The sequence below is a fragment of the Fistularia commersonii genome, chromosome 4, assembly GCF_037954325.1.
Source record: "Fistularia commersonii isolate RoL2024-O1a breed Wild chromosome 4, RoL_Fcom_v1.0, whole genome shotgun sequence".
In the NCBI taxonomy this organism is placed as follows: domain Eukaryota; kingdom Metazoa; phylum Chordata; class Actinopteri; order Syngnathiformes; family Fistulariidae; genus Fistularia; species Fistularia commersonii.
Genome location: NC_141287.1, coordinates 4,927,366 through 4,945,853, shown reverse-complemented (window position 1 = coordinate 4,945,853; position 18,488 = coordinate 4,927,366). Strand labels below are relative to the sequence as shown.

The 18,488-nt window shown below is 39.3% G+C and overlaps 3 protein-coding genes across 3 annotated transcripts; 1 reads left to right on the top strand and 2 right to left on the bottom strand.

Annotated features, from left to right (window-relative positions):
- Nucleotides 1-42: 42 nt before the first annotated feature.
- On the bottom strand, nucleotides 43-5,953 carry mob4 (MOB family member 4, phocein). Its single transcript, XM_086144820.1, has 8 exons — nucleotides 5,840-5,953; nucleotides 5,180-5,242; nucleotides 3,632-3,732; nucleotides 3,469-3,511; nucleotides 2,919-3,005; nucleotides 2,710-2,789; nucleotides 1,984-2,095; nucleotides 43-1,746 (listed from the first exon to the last, which is right to left on the bottom strand). The coding sequence occupies exons 1-8, from the start codon at nucleotides 5,897-5,899 to the stop codon at nucleotides 1,612-1,614; spliced, it is 681 nt and encodes a 226-aa protein (XP_086000946.1). The 5' UTR covers nucleotides 5,900-5,953; the 3' UTR covers nucleotides 43-1,611.
- A 434-nt stretch (nucleotides 5,954-6,387) lies between these two features.
- Nucleotides 6,388-11,178, bottom strand: hspe1 (heat shock 10 protein 1). Its single transcript, XM_086144817.1, has 4 exons — nucleotides 11,056-11,178; nucleotides 8,725-8,880; nucleotides 8,534-8,623; nucleotides 6,388-8,445 (listed from the first exon to the last, which is right to left on the bottom strand). The coding sequence occupies exons 1-4, from the start codon at nucleotides 11,056-11,058 to the stop codon at nucleotides 8,395-8,397; spliced, it is 300 nt and encodes a 99-aa protein (XP_086000943.1). The 5' UTR covers nucleotides 11,059-11,178; the 3' UTR covers nucleotides 6,388-8,394.
- A 434-nt stretch (nucleotides 11,179-11,612) lies between these two features.
- hspd1 (heat shock 60 protein 1) lies at nucleotides 11,613-17,568 on the top strand. The gene is made up of 11 exons (XM_086144814.1): nucleotides 11,613-11,742; nucleotides 12,636-12,811; nucleotides 13,544-13,879; nucleotides 13,982-14,077; nucleotides 14,163-14,256; nucleotides 14,346-14,514; nucleotides 14,619-14,718; nucleotides 14,839-15,084; nucleotides 15,154-15,328; nucleotides 15,509-15,687; nucleotides 16,796-17,568. The coding sequence occupies exons 2-11, from the start codon at nucleotides 12,638-12,640 to the stop codon at nucleotides 16,961-16,963; spliced, it is 1,737 nt and encodes a 578-aa protein (XP_086000940.1). The 5' UTR covers nucleotides 11,613-11,742; nucleotides 12,636-12,637; the 3' UTR covers nucleotides 16,964-17,568.
- The last annotated feature ends 920 nt before the right edge of the window (nucleotides 17,569-18,488 follow it).

The window sequence follows — 18,488 nt, the reverse complement described above, 5'->3', positions numbered from 1 at the left end:
TTGTGTGACTTCGTTCTTGGTTCAGACACTCGCATGCACACATCTGAATAATAGGTCTTTTTTTATTAACAGACATCATGAAAATGTCAACAGTAACAAAATTTTTAGTCCATTAAAAAAAAGTGGGTTGGATTGACAAGACTCCTCCCACAAAATAACTTAACGAGGAGGGAGGGTAAAAGAAGGGAGATTGTGCTCCGGTGAATAAATGTAGCTGATATACCATCTTTGTGTGGTTCTAACCACATTTTACACAGTATCGGAACAGGGGCATGTCACAAAGCAGGATCAGTTAGCCGACAAGCTCTCCGAGCAGATATCTGACTCCGAGCACAATTACAAAGCTAGAGTATTAGTTTACTTTGTTCACTACCACACAAGTCACACCTACACTGTGTTTTAATAGCATCATTAAGTCAGCAGGCTAATTTATTGATCCGTTTCATGTGACACCCCAGACACACTGGTAGGGCAACACAAGCAAATAGAACAGAAGCAGACACTAAAGTGAGGCACCATCAAAACATGATCGTGAATTAAAAGATGGGGTGCTGGCTATTTACAGAAGAGTGGTGGCGGTCAGTGTGTGCCTTTGTCAACAATAAAGGTCTGGTGATTACATAGGCCTTGCAGAACTGCTGCTCAAAAACAGTGTTGGGGTGACGCAAAGTAACAATTAAGGGTACTTATTCTGTTTTAACAAGTAACAACACGTTACTTACAATTAATCTGTTATTTAGTTACAAAGTTCAAAAAGCATTAGTTGTGGTTGCACGCAGAGTAGTAGCATTATGGTACCCCTGCAGCGCTAACCCAGAAGTGGCAAGCTCGGTTTTTATTCTGATATACTGGCCATACATATATTATTTCTCAGACAGCAGGAGCTGAGAAGCCAGTAAAATGTGTGAACTGTGCAACGCAGCTAAAATAGACTGTATCATTTATGTTCACTGTTTATAGGCCCCATGGGCGCCAGCTTTGAATCCTGTGTGTGCGCGTGTGTGTACATACATATACACATATACATATACACACACACACACATATATATATATATATACAAAGTATAATTGGATGCGTGGGTCCATTAACTCTTTACAGCTAGTGACTGTAGACGGGGCTTTGAAATGAGGAGGTTAATTATATTAAAATTATGGAGCACATAAGTTTATATTTGGCCACCAAGAGCTGATTTTTTTTTTGGTAAAACAAAGTACTCTAAGATGCTACTTCTTTCCACTGATAACACTGTAACATAACTAATTACCTTTAAAAAGTAATGTCACCCAACGCAGCTTGAAAGACAAAAAGATTCCCCAAAGAAGCAGTTTGAGAGACAAAGTGAATCTGAACAAACAGTAAATAAGATAGAAAATAATTTGTCCAGCAGGAGAACTCTGCTCTCTGTAATTTTTACTCTTAGTTCCTTTCATATAGAAACAGGTGACTTGGGAAGAGAGACATGGACAGTGTTACTTGACAGGAGCCTTAATACACTGTACAGTATTGTGTAGATGTGTGTATGTCCTGTATATGTAGGTGGGAGAGTGTCTTTGTTGTAATGTGTGAATTGTGTGTTCACATGGTCTCCCTTATGGCAGCAGTTGCATCTCAGGCCTCACTCTCCCCAGCTGATGACGTGTTTTGCACTTCCTCCTCCAGGATGGGCACGATCAGGTTGTCCTTTGACATCAGGTTGTACTTCATTACAAACCGCGTGAAGCGGTGACACAGGAATGTTTCATTCTGTAAGCATCAAAATAAGATCATCATTAAGCATCAACATCTTTAAAGCTGCTTGTGAGGCATAACAAGACATTTAACAATGTTGTTACGACAGACCGAGTCTGTCATCTGGACAGGACATGGTTTTCTTTCTATCAGATTTTTTTTTTCTGGAAAACACATTTAATTCATCTTTGAGAAGATCAAGAAGACTACATTTGCATCAATGCCCCCCCTTCATTCTCCATACAAACACACCTCATACTTATCAAATATCTGACGGTGATGGAAGTAGGCGTGAGAGAATATCCTATAAATTCGACGGCAGACAGAGCCCAGCTTGGCCACTGATGACTCTTTGATGCTCACCCTGGAAACAAATAAGACACTGATAATACCTACTGAAAAGGTTTATAGTGAATGTAGAGCTACTTCCATGTGCTGCAAAATATGAATTTTGGCATTATGGAAGCTATTTGCCCGTCACCTTCTGTTCAGATTTGAAGCAGCAGGAATTAAATTACTAAAATTAAATTACCCAATCATTAAAATATCACACTCAGTTGAGGATTTTCCACAGTAAGCCCTTATAGACTGTGGCCTGCATCAGTCACAGCAGCCGGTGCTTGTCCATCAGCAATTTCATATAATGTCCTGACAAAGTTGAATGACTCACAACATGGACATAATGGTTTGGAATTACAGTGTGAATTTGATTACTTTGACGAAGGAAGGAAACCATTATTTACTGTTATCAATGGCATTAGGTTACAATTCTATCATCAGTTTGATGATAAGAGTGTTAAGAGAAAACTAACTCCATGCTAATTAGCTGGAGGTGACAGTCTTGTAATGACATGCACAGAGCAGAAGGAACTATTCCCTTTAATGACCAACTGACTTAACTTTCCTGACAAGTTGTCACATTTTTAAATAACTACTGCACCCAATTTTGGAAAAAAAGTGCTAATAAAAACTAAATACCTGCTTGGGAAGTATTTGTTGCTATTGAGAAGGCAGGCAGCTCCGTCCAGCGTGTGCCTGGTGTAATCAATGGCAGGGCACTGCAAACAGTAAAGTCATGGTTATGGTTTACCTCAAGTGGCCACAGCTTAACTATATGCAGAAATTCATACAAGTGAAGAACTGCTGCTTAAAAACACAAGCTAAAATAGGAATGAGATCTAATTCACCTCTTTGGGTGTCTTGTGGGCAGCACATAAAAAGATCCACTGCTCTGTGGCCGTCATCTGGGTGCAAGTGTCTGGATGACACTCGCTCTGAAAGAAAACAGACAAGCATGTTGAGACATATGTTAGCTCGCCAATGAAAACACAACAGGGTGTATGTGGACAAAAACTATTAGAAGAGTAATTAGAAGCTATCTTAATAGTCGGAACAGGAAAAACATAAATTTGAATGGAATTAATTCTAAGAGAAATAATATATTAAATTGTACATGAATAGAAAATGTCCTCTTTTAAATTTAAAAACCAAATCAATTCTTATAAATGTTTGTAGGATCTGCAAAGACAGAAACACCTCGATCTGTTTGGAAGATTTTCTTCCAAAACGAGAATTACTGGGAACCACTATTAAATCCACAGTCTGAAGTTCTTAGATTTCAACATTTGACATTTTGAAGGATATTATGACAGAATTATATGCTAGAGCATTTTTTATGGATTTTATTCAAGTTCCCTATAATCTGATCTGCATATCTGAGAAGAAGAGCAAATTTACCTGCAGTTTGACTGCTAATCCATTAAGCTCCAGGCAGAACTGCCTAAAAATTATACAGGAAATGTCAGGGGGATAATTAGAAGAGCAAAACAGTAATGCTTTTTTTGTATTTCACCAATCACATGGTCAATAACATTATAAAACAAATGTATGTTTTTCATACCTAAGGTGCTCATATTTCCATACTCCCTCATCCTGACCCTCTGGAGGTTCCAAGATTTTGTCAATATTGGAGCAATCTGATCGAATATTCTGCTGTATGTACTGCAACAAAAGAATCACAAGGACGAACAAATAAGATGATGCCCCCTCAGCACCTTCACCCAAATATATTGTTGTGCAATCCTTGTAACATTTTCGGCTATCATTTTCCATTACTGATGAACTCTTGTCGAAATCATCTGGTTACAACTGGACTTGATTTTCTTCCCATGTAAATGTGCAACCTCTCATCAGGGAGGCTTCTGGCTTATTCGATTCAAATGGGCTGTGGGGAGGTTCCGAAAATAACCACCAGGGTTACAGGCTGGTTTCAGTTCTGATCGCTTGTTATACAAATTATTTTGCCGAAACTGATGAAAATTACGGATGAGTTGGGTTGCAACTTGAGGTTGCGGGGGGGGGGTTAATGCGGATGTCCATCGGACTGGACATTTCTGATTCAATTCCTGCGCTCCTTCTAGCCTGTCGAAGTGTGACTAAGCAAGACACTGAACCCTTAACTTCTCCCGTGGCACTGCTCAATTCCTGCCTTCTGCTCATGCTTCATCCATGATGGGTTAGAGGCAGTGTTTGAATTTCCTTGATGTTGCACTGTATGTATAACGCAGTGGTTCTTAACCTGGGTTTGATCGAACCCTGGGGGTTCGGTGAGTCGGTCTCAGGGCTTTGGTGGAGCCTCCGCCACAGAGGTCCACCCCTCACTCTAGTCTGCAGTTAGTAGGCACGGTCATTGAAAGCGTCCTGCTCTGAGATTCTCAAAGGCAACAGCAGAAGTCACACTGAGGTAAATTGTTTTGAGTTCATGCACTGTGTTGGTTTTATTATTTAAACAAGGTGATATTAATGCACAATTAATTTCGTGCACCGGTTAAAAAAAAAAAAATCATATTTTATTTTTTACTAAAGAAGGGTGCAGTGAATGAGCATATGAAACTGGTGGGGTTCGGTGCCTCCAACAAGGTTAAGAACCACTGGTATAACGGAATGTGACAATATGGGGCTTTCTTCTTCTATTTTCAAACCTTTAAACTCATTGATCTAATAGGAGTATTACCTGGCAACAATCTACATTTTGAATGATTATTTTTCAATCCTACGCAGTACGCAGATACTGGGTAGCTAACACTTAACTTAATTATTTGATTGTGCCTTGTTACATTTAATTATGCTTTGGTACATTAGATCAAAATTGTTTTTTTCCCTGATATCTTAATACATTACATTTACAATATTTAATGGAGTAAAAAAATCAAAATCCGAAAAAAAAGAATTGGAACGACAAGCTAACGCAATGAAATTAGCCACTGCTAAATAAATGTCGACCCAAACTGCAAAGGTCATTTCCAAGTCACGAACAAGTAGATTACGCAAAGAAATAGTAAATTTATTAAATAACAGGTTTATATACATCCAAAATACAGACTGCTCACTGTAAATGTGTCACTTCATTCATGTTGCTCATCTCCAAATGTAAACGGTGACAGCCCACCTGTTGTACGGCCAGGGTGCTGTCCATCTCCTCGAATGATTCATCCGGCCAGTTGTAGAAATCCTACACAGGAGGAAACGGGGGGGGGGGCATATTTAGCCCACAGAAAGCTGAGAGACACACCAAACAAATGCCACACGATTGCCATCTGATAACTACGAGACACACCCTTCGCGCAATGACCCAGCAAATATACACACCTGAACTTTGCGCTCTCTAACGTATGCTTGATGGTTGAACGTTTGAGGACTCCAACCCACATACTAGTAACGTTATATCACTCAGTACGGGACTAGCTTACCTTGCTAATAATTTCAGCAGGGCTTCCTACGCGGCAAACAAATAACATAGCGGATAACGTACAATGTTTGTTTCTTGGAGAACGTGAGTGGACCAAGCTCCTCGGCTTTACTTTTTAGTTTTCACTGAGATTCTAGATGAGAGCGCGAACACCAAAGTTGACGCTACTCCAGAAACTAGACGAAGCACAAGCTAACGTCAGCTAGCTCGCTATTTCCAGGCTGGGCCCTTCCATGTTGTCCGAGACCGAATTGTCGCACTAAAACGGAGTGAAACAACGCGAATAGTCAGAAGCGACGTCGCACTGTCGCTTGTATTCTTGCCCGTTGGTATTTACCTAGTTCCAAGGTGAAAACGTACCTTTGCCTTGGTTCCAGGCCGATTCCTCCTGAGAACTGCAGTACCCTCCGCCATGACCATCTCGACAGAATACCCGGATGTTCGTCAGTCGTTGCGTTCGAGCAGAAGACGCGGATGTGGCTCTCAATGGAAATGTCGTCCTGTCCTTTCGTTTGATTTACGTAAACACGTAATAAAAGTTTTTATATTTTTAAATAGCATCTTAGAAAAACAGAGGATTACCTTAAACATTTAATTTATACAGTGAAATTGTGTGCCAAATGCACTCTGTCTTTAAAACAATTTTATGCGTCGGTTTTCAACAAAAAACGCAAAACGTTCCCTGTCAATATTCATTTTTCTGTTTACTTTTGTTGTTTCGTTTATTCAAAAAGGCCGTGAATAAATCAATGACACACTTTTTATGAAAAACATCCTTTAAAGAATTAAAAATATATATTTTTTAAATCTATACAGAAAAATCTATACAGAAATAAGTTATAGGGGCGAATATATTCTTGAATACAAAGCGAAAAACTCATGAAATTCAGGATACATTAAAGCATTGATTTATGGGGTTTATTACTTCTTTATTCTTGACTTCAGAAAAATTACGTTACTAAATACAGCAATTGCATTCCAGTAAACAGTTATCAATAATAGTGTTATGTATATCCTGGGTAGCTCAAAAACTCATTGGGGATGCCTTTTCACAAGGTCTTCTTATCTTATTGTTTTTCTAAAGTGTATTAGGTATAGCAACATAGTATTGATAATTAAATTATGTAGTTGCACTATTTTTAAATCACATTCTTAACATGTTGATTTGGTTCCCTGGAAATATTTATCAGTAGCTAGTCATCAGCATCTCGAATATATGTCCCATGTCTATCTGCTATTTTATTAAAATAAGATTCATCATTAAAATATAAGAGCTTGAAAGACACATTTATATTACAAATTTACATTCTTTGAATTACAGATTTGATGAATAGTGCAAACATGTAAAAATAAATTTAAATATATTGATTATATAATAAAATAATAATGATGTGTTCATCATTATTAAGTTTTACACATTGTAATAACACATCTTAATGAAGCTTTCTTGAGTCCCAACCACATAGTGCCAAAATTTAAAACAGTTGCCTTGGTCAAAATAACCCTTTGAATGTACATGTGATGTTGATTTCCTCCTTTTTTTCTTCTCTCTTGAGATTAGAGGCACATTTTAACCTTGTGAAAAAGATCATAACAATAATGATTTTCTTTTGAGATATCTGAATTGTTATAAAGAGTACCTCTTGTCTGTAATCGCTTCTAAAATGATACATTTATAATTGCATGTAGCACAGTGAATTGCTAAAGCCAACATTTTGATTATGCAGATCTTAACACTCAAAAGTAAACATAAAAATAGCCCGTCTTTCACTATGACATTCTATTAAAAGACAGAATTGAAATGTGGATCTGTGGCAGGTTTCATTTTAGCCTGCTCAGGGGCAGCTATTTTTAATAATTTATCACATGTAGACTGCTCTGTTTGTTGTTCAAGTCTTAACACGGAACAGGAGCGGATTCTTTATTCTTCATTTACATTTCAAAGACACTCTCCTGTTGTGTGGACTCCTGGTCAACAATTTGTCTTCTGGTCAGCAGTCATTGAACTAAAGCCCCCACTACTTACAAAGAGACAATTAGTTTTACTCATACTGAATATTTACAAATATGTGTGCATTTTGATGAATGAACTCCTGCAAATTGATGTAGCACCAAAATAATTGCATATTTATTATGTCTCCTACTTCCTGAACATGAAAATCCAATAGTCTGACCTTTATTTTTTCTAATATACTTCATATGCCTGTACTTCAGTTTTTGTATAATCTTTTCTTGCCTTGATAACAAGAAGAGTACAGGTAACCATTCATACAGTAAGTATTTCTTCTGAAGTTGCAATAGCTGGCCCAGGCAATGTTTCTGTGACAAAAATAAATCTAATAAGATGAAAACATTTATTCTAAAATAAAGTTGGTGTCTTTCTGAACAAATATGTGAAATAATGCTCTTCTCAACATTTACATTTAAGGTCTATTATAGTTCACATCTTGATTCAATTTACCCTCTACCCTTTATAACATAGTTCAAGCTGTACTCTAATTAAATTAGAAAGATTAATGCAGCTGAAGGAGGTTTTATTTGCCCCTAATCTTGAACTTGACCTAACCATGTCATTTCTGTTTCTATTAGTGAAGTTCATTGTCACTACTTTTAACTTTAACCCTTAAATCCCAGGAACAATGACCACAGGAAGGTGAGATAAGGTTAAAGCTTCAGAATCTTTCCTGACAAGATAATCTTATCTATGTAGCCAGTGCCTCCACTACCCACCAACCATTTTAAGACACAGTTTTATGAGACAAAAATGGTTCATCTTTATTATTGTAACAAAATGGGATTAGAATTATTTACAGTTGCAATAATATAGAAAAAGAAAACAGACATGAGGCAACTTAATTCTTCTCTCACGGGATGACAGGGAATTTACATGTTGTTGAATGGGAAAAAAAGACGACTTATTCCATGTATTTACCAAGGATATCACCATCTCTGAACAGGAAATAGTCCTAGAGGACAGAAGAAGACAAGAATTAAAACTGCGAAAAAGCAATAATCATTGAAAAGGGCTCCTTCAAAAATCACAATGTATTTCACCTTGTCATCCAGAACCACCTTTGTTCCCCCATACTCTGGTAGCAGGACCTTCTCTCCAACCTTCACACTGACTGGTAATAAATTTCCTTTCTGGAGTGTTGAAGAAAATATTACTCAGAGGTGTTCAAGGACTGTTTGCTGGTTGTATTCTGATAAATGCACGAATAGCAGACTGCATTTTCGGTATTGACCTGATTGACATTGCCAGGTCCAACTGCCACAACTGTGGCCTGCAGCACTTTCCCCTGTGACTTCTCTGGTAGCATTATGCCCCCCTTCGTCACCGTCTCAGCTGTGAGGCGCTCCACCAGTACACGGTCAAACAGTGGCAGGAATTTTCTGAAGGCCTGTGAGTGATTATTGATTTCAAAAAAAGAGCACATAACATCAGCATAATAGTATGGGGCATCACAGAATAAATCCTACATACTTGTTATAACCCTGTACACCCAACAGGGGACTCTCTTGAGTCAGAGCACGAGTGACCCTTTGAACCCTGACCCACTGACTTGAGCATTTTGCAACACCCACCATCAAAAGCTTGGTTTTGCAACAGACATGCCAATTAAATTCTAAATTACATGAAAATGGTCAAGTTAGATGTCAGTTAAAGTTTAACAGAAATAAATAAGTTACAAAACAAGAATGAATAATCAGTGTGCTTGTCTAAAAAGGGAGGGGGGATGAGGAACACAAGGTTGGGGAAGCCAAGTAAGGTAACTGTGCTTCTATTGAATGAGCAGCCCCCTTCACAGCCTTGACTTTAATGGAAGTCAGCATTTCCTCATGGTGGCTAATAAGTGCACATTTGTTGGCTGCAATGAAAGGAGGGCAGTTCTGCAAGGCTTTAGATTGATGTATGACAGTCGCTGATGCAAGTGACCTTGTGTGAAGGTTGTTTGGGAGTGGATTGGTGGAGGGAAGGACAGGTTCCAGTTTGTTGTCAGGCCAGGAGGTGAGGTATCTGCATTCTATCTCCAGGCAACGGGCTGTTTTCAAAAGTGTCTGTTGAACTTTCATTAAGTTTGCATAATTTTATGCATAGTGCCTGCCTTGCAAGGCCAATGTCAGTATATAACCAGATCGAGGAGCATGCAAGGAAGGAATTGATCTGAAACTAAAATTGGACTTGTTACTAATATATTTTCTAAGAATGTATAAGGGCACTCTCATTGAAAAATCCAATACTTCTGTAAAAGTTTTGGTGAAGTTTCAGTTTAGGAATTGTGTAGAAATTGCATATGGAGCAATGATCAAGCAATTACATCTGGTGCAGTTTGCCTTTCTATGATATTTATTTCTCTGGAAATTATTCTAGTGTCTGTTATGTCTGTGTTGCTTTGTTTGATATGTGGTTTAAAAAATGAAAAGTATTAAAACACAACCATTTATGGAGTTGCTTTTTGAGTCCAAGTGAAGGTTTGCACTAGAATAACAGACATGATGGGGGAAGATATGTCCTCCAGGCTTTTGCCATGATGAGATAACGTTCAAGGCTGGTTAAAAAAAAAGCATTCGATGAGGTCCTGGGAGATGTTAAAGCAGAATGTGATATGATTAATGACAGCATAGAAATTTGTATTAAGGCCTTTTAGAGTAAACTAAAAACAAAGGTTCACAACTCAGTGAAACAAAATAGTCAAATAGAGCAGAATGTTACATGTCAATGGAGGAAAAACACTAAAAATCTGGCACTGAACAAATTACTTCACTGTCACAGTGACTCAATTGTGTATTTTTCAGTTGGAAAAATTAACATGTGGATGGGTGCCTAAATTTCACTATTGTCTGTCACTCACTTCAGATTAGAGGATGCTTTTGGTGACACAGTTAAATTATAACTTATATAGCGTGTAAATGATTAATGAAAACCCCGCATTGGGAATATGTTTCTTGTGTCTGATAATGTTACTCGTGTCGAGGCCAAAACTAAGAAGTACAACAATCAACTGGATTCCACGAGTTTTTTTCCCCCACAGTCACTCCACGTGTACTGGATCTTTGTTGATTCTTACTTTAGATGAAAAGGGTAATGAGTACATATACGTAGCATCTGCAGGAAGTAGCTGAAACGAACGCCTTAGTTATTCTTCTTCCCAAAGGGGTAAACGATAAGTATCGTAACAACTATCAACGAATACAGTTACGTGTTCTTAAGTCCTTCCTTCCTTCCCTCATTCATTCTCCAACGTGTTGCGACGGCAGTGATGAATCCCAAAATCAGACTTAGATAAACACTTAACTTGCAATTGATTTGTCAGCTCCCGGATCATCCACTCATCTGCCAAATTAGCAGTCTATAAACCATCCATCATTGATCACGATTGAAGTGCAAAATCTCACCTGGCTACTCGGTTGTTTGACCTTGTGGATGACTGATGTAGGAAGCTAACATTACGTTAGCAGCTAATGATATCTTACTCCACAGATGCTAGCCATAACCGGTGTATTTGAACTCACACCCCAGTTGCTTTAAATCTGGTTTCTCCTGTGAGGCCAGCTAGTTACTGACACTGTCTTACCATATCTGACGTGTTCAGGGAAGGAGTCGGCGTGGATCTGCACCTCTACTTCTTGAGAGCGCTGGACTGACAGACTGAAGGAGAATCGCTACACGTGTAGAAACGTCCAGAACGGCGCTGCGCATGCGCTCTTCTTTAACCAGACTTTACAGTGTCATAGAAAACTCCAGAACTCCCCATACAAAGCGCGACAAACCGTTTGTGTACGTTGCCATGAGTGTTTCAGTGTTTCATGGTTATCATCATGTACATGTTTATTTAAAACCTTAATTTTGTTTCTTTATCTTGTACATTCATTTAGCAATATTGCACAATTTCAACTTTGACCTTATTTTTTTTCCTCCAATAGGGCTCAAGAAAATTCTGGAACCATGGGTCCGGGAACGAGCATTATCAAAATAACGAACACATTTACAAAATTCTGTATCACTGTTTACACATATATCATAGATCTGTGGCATACATATATTTATGATCATTTCAAAATATTTATTTGTCGACTGAAACGTTTCACTTGGCCAGAAACAGGCCCTAAACTTTGTTATTCAGATTTTGGGGCTTGCCGGCAACTTACCCGGATGTAATAGGCCATGTGCATTTCCATCTCCTAGAGCTTCACCCTGTGTCGTTATATCATCCCGCCTGGCAGACGTACCTTGCCGCTGCTACAATTCTGTCATCTCGCCAGTAAGTACCGGCCTTTCATTCAAAAAGTCTTAGGAACTGGTATTTATTGTCTTTTAAGACAGCGTGTTCGCTGTAGACATGAAGTGAACTAATTCATTATTTTCTGAGCTAGCTCCTATCTTCTCTTGCTAACACATGTCACTTCTTACGTACAAGGACACCGGTGTGTCACGACAGACTCCAACATCGTTATGTTTAAAATGTCATTATATCCCGATGTTTCTATTCAAGCGGGGGGTTGCATATGCCTCAGTGTAGAACATCGAACGACTTGCCTTTACTCCGTGTTCTCTTAGCTATTGCTATTGGATGTATGTTATTAATGACGGCTGGCCTTCAATTACACGAGTTTTGGGTGGTTCCTGAGGGAAACGTATGGTGAAGATGTGGAGGCAGTTCACCACTGCCTGTACAAATTTGACCTTGTGAAGAATGACCTGCTGAGGACACGTGGGGTTAACAACGACTGAATCGGTTATACTATCAACCGTCCAGATAATGTTAAACTAGCTACGTGATCATTTTAATGAGAATTGGAGTATTTTTCTTGAGGGAAAAAAAGAAAATATGGCTGCACGTATTAAACATTGGTGACGTCTTTGAATCTCGCGACTGGAATGAAGGCTTTTATTTTAGAAACATGTGAAATTCATAACCAGTTTTGCACTTTGATCTGCGATGTAAAATACAGCTCATATTATTTGATTCTAATGCATTCACTGGCAAATTAGGGTAGTTTAATTAATTCCTGTTCGACGTGTCACATCAGTGACTATTCTTGCAGAATTATCCTTGGTAACATGGGTCTTCTGTGAAGGGGGGGGGGGGGGGTAATATTGCCCAATGGTGTGAGTGTTGATGCTTTAATATCCCTCTCTTCTGTCTTTCTATAGACATGTTTCGTCTACCCACAGTCATGAAGCAGGTGAGGCCTGTGTGCCGGGCACTAGCTCCCCACCTCACACGTGGATATGCCAAGGATGTGAAGTTTGGAGCAGATGCCCGTGCCCTCATGTTGCAGGGAGTGGATCTACTGGCTGATACTGTGGCTGTCACAATGGGTCCAAAGGTATTGGCATTATTTATGAATTGTTTGCTCCTACAGATAAAATAATATCCAAAGCAAATGATTTTAAGTCATTGTGTTGTGCTCCCCTCAGATTAAACTTGTTTTCATTCTTGCCCCATCCTCTTGGTGTAGTAGGTAGTATTTAACAAGCTCCTATACACTTATCACACTATGAAATCCCATCGTCCCAAAGACTAAATACTTATGTTCAGGAGGCTTTTTCAATGGAAACAATCATATCAGATCAGATGTGTGGATTTAATGATTTCAATAAAAAAAGAAGACTCAACCCCACCCCCAGGCAGCTTTTATTCCTCCCACTTCAAGTACTTGAACCAAGTAACAGACATTATGAACAATAGTCCTGAAACTGTAACAACCACTATTAGTGGTACTTGAGCGCCCCCGAGTGGTATACATGGAGACATCTATTAAATTAAACAGGGATTTAAAACACATATTATCAAAACTGACATTAACTGACTTTAATGTTGACATTATTGCAATATGTAACATCTTAACTATACTTAATATTGTCAAAGACTTTGCTTTTAACTGTAAGGATTCAGTAAAGAAACAGGGTCAGTTAAAGATGAAAGTGGTGGAAGATGGATCGGGAGCCCAAGTTATGATTGAAGAACCTGGAACAGATTGCTTCCAGAACAACTTGGTAGGACTTCACTGGCTTCATGAATTTAACTCCCTAATGTCAACCATATGTGTAATTTCCAGGGACGCACTGTCATCATTGAGCAGAGCTGGGGTAGCCCAAAAGTCACCAAGGACGGTGTTACAGTAGCCAAAAGCATAGACCTGAAGGATAAGTACAAGAACATTGGCGCCAAATTGGTGCAGGATGTTGCCAACAACACCAACGAGGAGGCTGGTGACGGTACCACAACTGCCACAGTACTGGCACGTGCCATTGCCAAAGAGGGCTTTGACACAATAAGCAAAGGGGCCAACCCTGTAGAAATCCGCCGTGGTGTCATGATGGCTGTAGAAGCTGTTATGAATGAGCTAAAGAACCTCTCTAAGCCAGTCACCACCCCCGAGGAGATTGCACAAGTATGTAACAAAGAGCTTGTTAGTTTTTTTTTTCCCAAGTATCCAACATTTACAACAATCAATGGAATATATTGCATTTGACCTTTTGTCCCTTGGTCACAGGTGGCTACCATTTCAGCCAATGGTGACACCGAGGTTGGCAACATCATATCCAATGCCATGAAGAAAGTTGGACGGAAAGGAGTCATCACTGTTAAGGTCTCGGGCAAAATTTCACTGACATGTAGACGATTTCTCATTTTCTGATCTGCAAACTTACACAGCAACTGTTTATTTTCCACAGGATGGAAAAACTCTGCATGATGAACTTGAGATAATTGAGGGTATGAAGTTTGACCGTGGTTACATCTCCCCATATTTTATCAACACAGCTAAGGGTAAGGCTGCACAAACATGTTTGAGGTGCTATTAAAGTTATATAATGCTGGATGTTCAGCTGACTTCAATTCTTTATTTTCTCCTGTAGGTCAGAAATGTGAGTTTCAGGATGCCTATGTCCTGCTGAGTGAAAAGAAGATCTCAAGTGTCCAGAGCATCGTTCCAGCTCTGGAAATCGCCAACCAGCACCGCAAACCGCTGGTCATTGTTGCTGAGGATGTGGATGGAGAGGCCCTCAGCACCTTGGTTCTCAACAGGTATCCTTCCTGACCTACACAAGTAACTTTAATGATAGCACATATGTCGGCCATTTAGGAAAAGATAAATATACTAGGTAGTAACCTATAATGCTAACTTGCAGGCTAAAGGTTGGGTTACAGGTGGTTGCTGTCAAAGCTCCCGGCTTTGGAGACAACAGGAAGAATCAGCTGAAAGATATGGCCATTGCCACTGGAGGCACTGTAAGTTGTGTTTTATTCCCAATAAATTGAATTTACAATTATACAACTAACTATAGCAGTAGTCAAATATTTGATAGGCAAAGGAGATTTAGACAAATTGTGTTGTCATTTTATCACCAGGTGTTTGGTGATGAGGCTCTGACCCTGGCTCTTGAAGATATCCAGGCTCATGACTTTGGCAAGATTGGCGAGGTACAGGTGACCAAAGATGACACCTTGCTGTTGAAAGGAGCCGGCAGCCCAGTTGAAATTGAGAAACGACTGGCAGAAATCACTGAGCAGCTGGAGAACACCACTAGTGACTATGAGAGGGAGAAGTTCAATGAGAGACTGGCCAAGCTGTCCGATGGAGTGGCCGTGCTGAAGGTAGAGTTGCTTGTGCCCGCCATTGTCAATGTACATTTTTACAGGAAAGTTCTACTTGTTGCGGTTCAGATTGGAGGCACAAGTGATGTGGAGGTGAATGAGAAGAAGGATCGTGTGACTGACGCCCTGAATGCCACACGTGCAGCAGTGGAGGAGGGCATCGTACCAGGTGGAGGCTGTGCCCTGCTGCGCTGCATCCCTTCCCTGGATGCACTTGAACCTGCCAATGCTGACCAGAAGATTGGTTAGTAAAGGATGCCAGAATAAACACCAACATGCCATAATATAAATTCATTGTATTTTGAAAGACGATAATCAGTCTTACAAGTCAGAGCATTAGCTATGACATAAGACGTTAACTATTCTTGCAAGTGTAAGGAAATGTTCACCAGTGTATACATCTGACAGAAATTGTTCCACACAGGGGTAGAAATCATCAAGCGAGCGCTCCGTATACCAGCCATGACAATTGCTAAGAATGCAGGTGTGGAGGGGTCCCTAGTTGTTGAAAAAATCCTACAGGGACCAGCAGAGGTCGGTTATGATGCCATGCTGGGAGAGTATGTCAACATGGTGGAGAAGGGCATCATCGACCCCACCAAGGTATAGAACAACATCAGAGCCTCTTATCCTGGACTTTTAATTACCACCTTGAACTTGCTTGGAGGTCCACTTCACTACTCTACACCAACTCAGTAATTTTAATTAACCTTGCATGGTATATAGATGCTTGTAACACAAACCGCAGGAACAGTCAGATCCTAAAGATGTTGTGAAAAGCATTGTTGCAATATGAAAAGGACAAAGTGGTACATGTCCGGTTTTTAAGATTGCTATTTAATATGTTACCTGTTGGTATGAGGCACCATGTCATCCAGTACAGAAACACTATTGAATCCACAGCTACATGAGAGGACATTTTAATTCCATATCCTTCAAAGTTTATTAAAGGGAAAAATAGCATCACTGATGTCCCTGTTTAATTATGAATACAGCATTTTTTTAGGTAGTTTCTTCCCAACCTTTTTAAAACTGAAGTTCACAAATTGCAAAAATTAGTCATGGCATGAGTTCCTCAAAAGTAACTTCAGGGAATGTGTTTTTTGGGAGGGTGGGTGAAAATTACTTTAAATTGTTTTACTGTTTGTATTTCTTGTAGTGGTAAAGGAATTACATACCTTAAAGCGAGATTTAACTGGACAGAAAATCCACAATACACAATTCTATTACTACTAAATATCAGTATATGCCAAAGGTGTATTTGTATATATATTTCAGATAAAGCAGAAATAAGTTCTTTTTTTAAACCTGTAATCAACCTATGAGGGTATTTAATTTTTAGTTTACTTCTTTGTCCCACTTATGTGAACATTGTTTTTTTCACAACGCAACATTATATGAAAAGGTGATGCTTTTTTTGACTCTTGTACCCCAAAGAGCAATAGTTTGTAATTTTAATAATTTTTCAGATATTTTTGAAGCCAAATTTATGAGCCAAGATACTGGAATTATTTAAGCTTACAAATCCAAACTTCGATTGTGAATGAAAGAGTATGATCATGTTTGTCTCTGGGCCTGTCGAAAGAAACCAGCCAACCTAACCCTAGCTTGTGCGGAAGTCGTCATACAATTCACCACCCTACCACCACCCTTGGGTTGTCTTGTGGTTTAGATACCAGGATTTGTGATTTACCTCTGTATCCCTTTGCAGGTGGTGAGGACTGCTCTGCTTGACGCTGCAGGCGTGGCTTCACTATTGTCCACTGCTGAGGCTGTTGTCACAGAGATTCCCAAGGAGGAGAAGGAGATGCCAGGAGGCATGGGTGGTATGGGTGGTATGGGTGGAATGGGCGGTATGGGAGGTGGTATGGGTTTCTAAGCCAGCCCTCAAGACTTGCTTAAGAGACTTAATGGCAGAGAGGTGCTGAGGAACTAATGAGCCCTCCAGGAATCTGCACCAGTTTCCATCAACCTCTGCTTGCACTGACTGAAAGCATTAGCTCTGCAGATGGTTTACTCCACCACTTCACCTGATTCTGCCTCTGTGGAGGAGCCAGCATTCCCTGACTGCTTGATCCCATTCAGTCTGTTCAGACACTGAGAAAGAAGCCCCCCATGCCAAGTTACAACCCCACCACCTCCTGCTGGACCATCTGTTCAACTCCAGTTAATGAACCATCGGCATATGCACAAATCCCATAGTTCATAATGTATCTGGGTTAAAGCCTTTTTGGCATATGTAAGAGGCGATACTGTTCTAAAAGTGGTATAAAATCATTATATTAACTTACACATATATTGATGATCTGTGTTCTTGCAGAGAGCAGCAGTGCTTGAAGAGGATATACTTGACTAAGCATGTCCTTTTCTATTTGTCATTGTCTTATTTCATTTTTTATATATGTATCTGTCATAGTTTTGCCCAGCAAAGAGAGGTGAAAAAAGTTGTCATTTGATTTAATTAAAACAAATTTTCATACAGAACTTTGAACTTTTCCTGTTACTTCAATGAAGTCTCTTATTTCTGTGCTTATTGGGGAATAAAAAAGTTGCCACTTGTCCTGCCCCTATGGTTAAAACATCAAATGCCTAAATAACCAAGTCTTACTTGGTGAGTCACCAGGGCTCGTGTAAAGAATTCTGCACAGGATAATGTTGATTTAATTTTCTTTTTTTTTTTTTGCATTGTGCAGACATTAAACATAATCCCCCCCTTCTGGCTAACCATTGGTCGTAAGCAGTAGGAGGAATCAGCAAGGTAAAGTGGGGCACAAATAACGGAGTCAGGCTCGAGCTACTGAGTTAAATGGAAAGTATTGTGTCCTTTGCGCCGTTAATCATTAACCTTGTTAGGCATCAACCTCAATTATTCACAAATTATTTTAGATGCAGTAAGTTTATTTACTGATCCATGCAAAATAAGTGATCCATGGCTTCTGTTTTATAAAATGTAGACAATTGAATTTAATAAATGTAACCACTCCAAAGTGTGGGTCACTCAGTTTTGTTTAGTTACAGAAATGGCAACATGCCTTTTTTGTTCTGTACAACATTTTGATACCTGTTTCACAGTCTAAATCTAATCAATTACAGAAGGGTATGTCTTTTGTTAAGCAAAATGTATTATTGAGCTCAGAAACAGCTGTTGTCACAGGTTGCCTACACCTGTTCAGTTCATTCACTGATTTGGTGGAGTGGAAAATTCCTTCCGTTGCATCTCAATTCTTTCAAAGACAGCACTCCCATGCAGAGATCACGACTCAACAAACTGAGTTATAGGAAATTCTGAGTCATTTAAGAAATGTTTTGGTTGTACCATGTGTTCCTCTTTGTTGGAATAAGGAAATACTATAGACCTCCAGAGTTCAAATAATCTTTGCCCTTTGCCAGCTGTTGCACCTTGA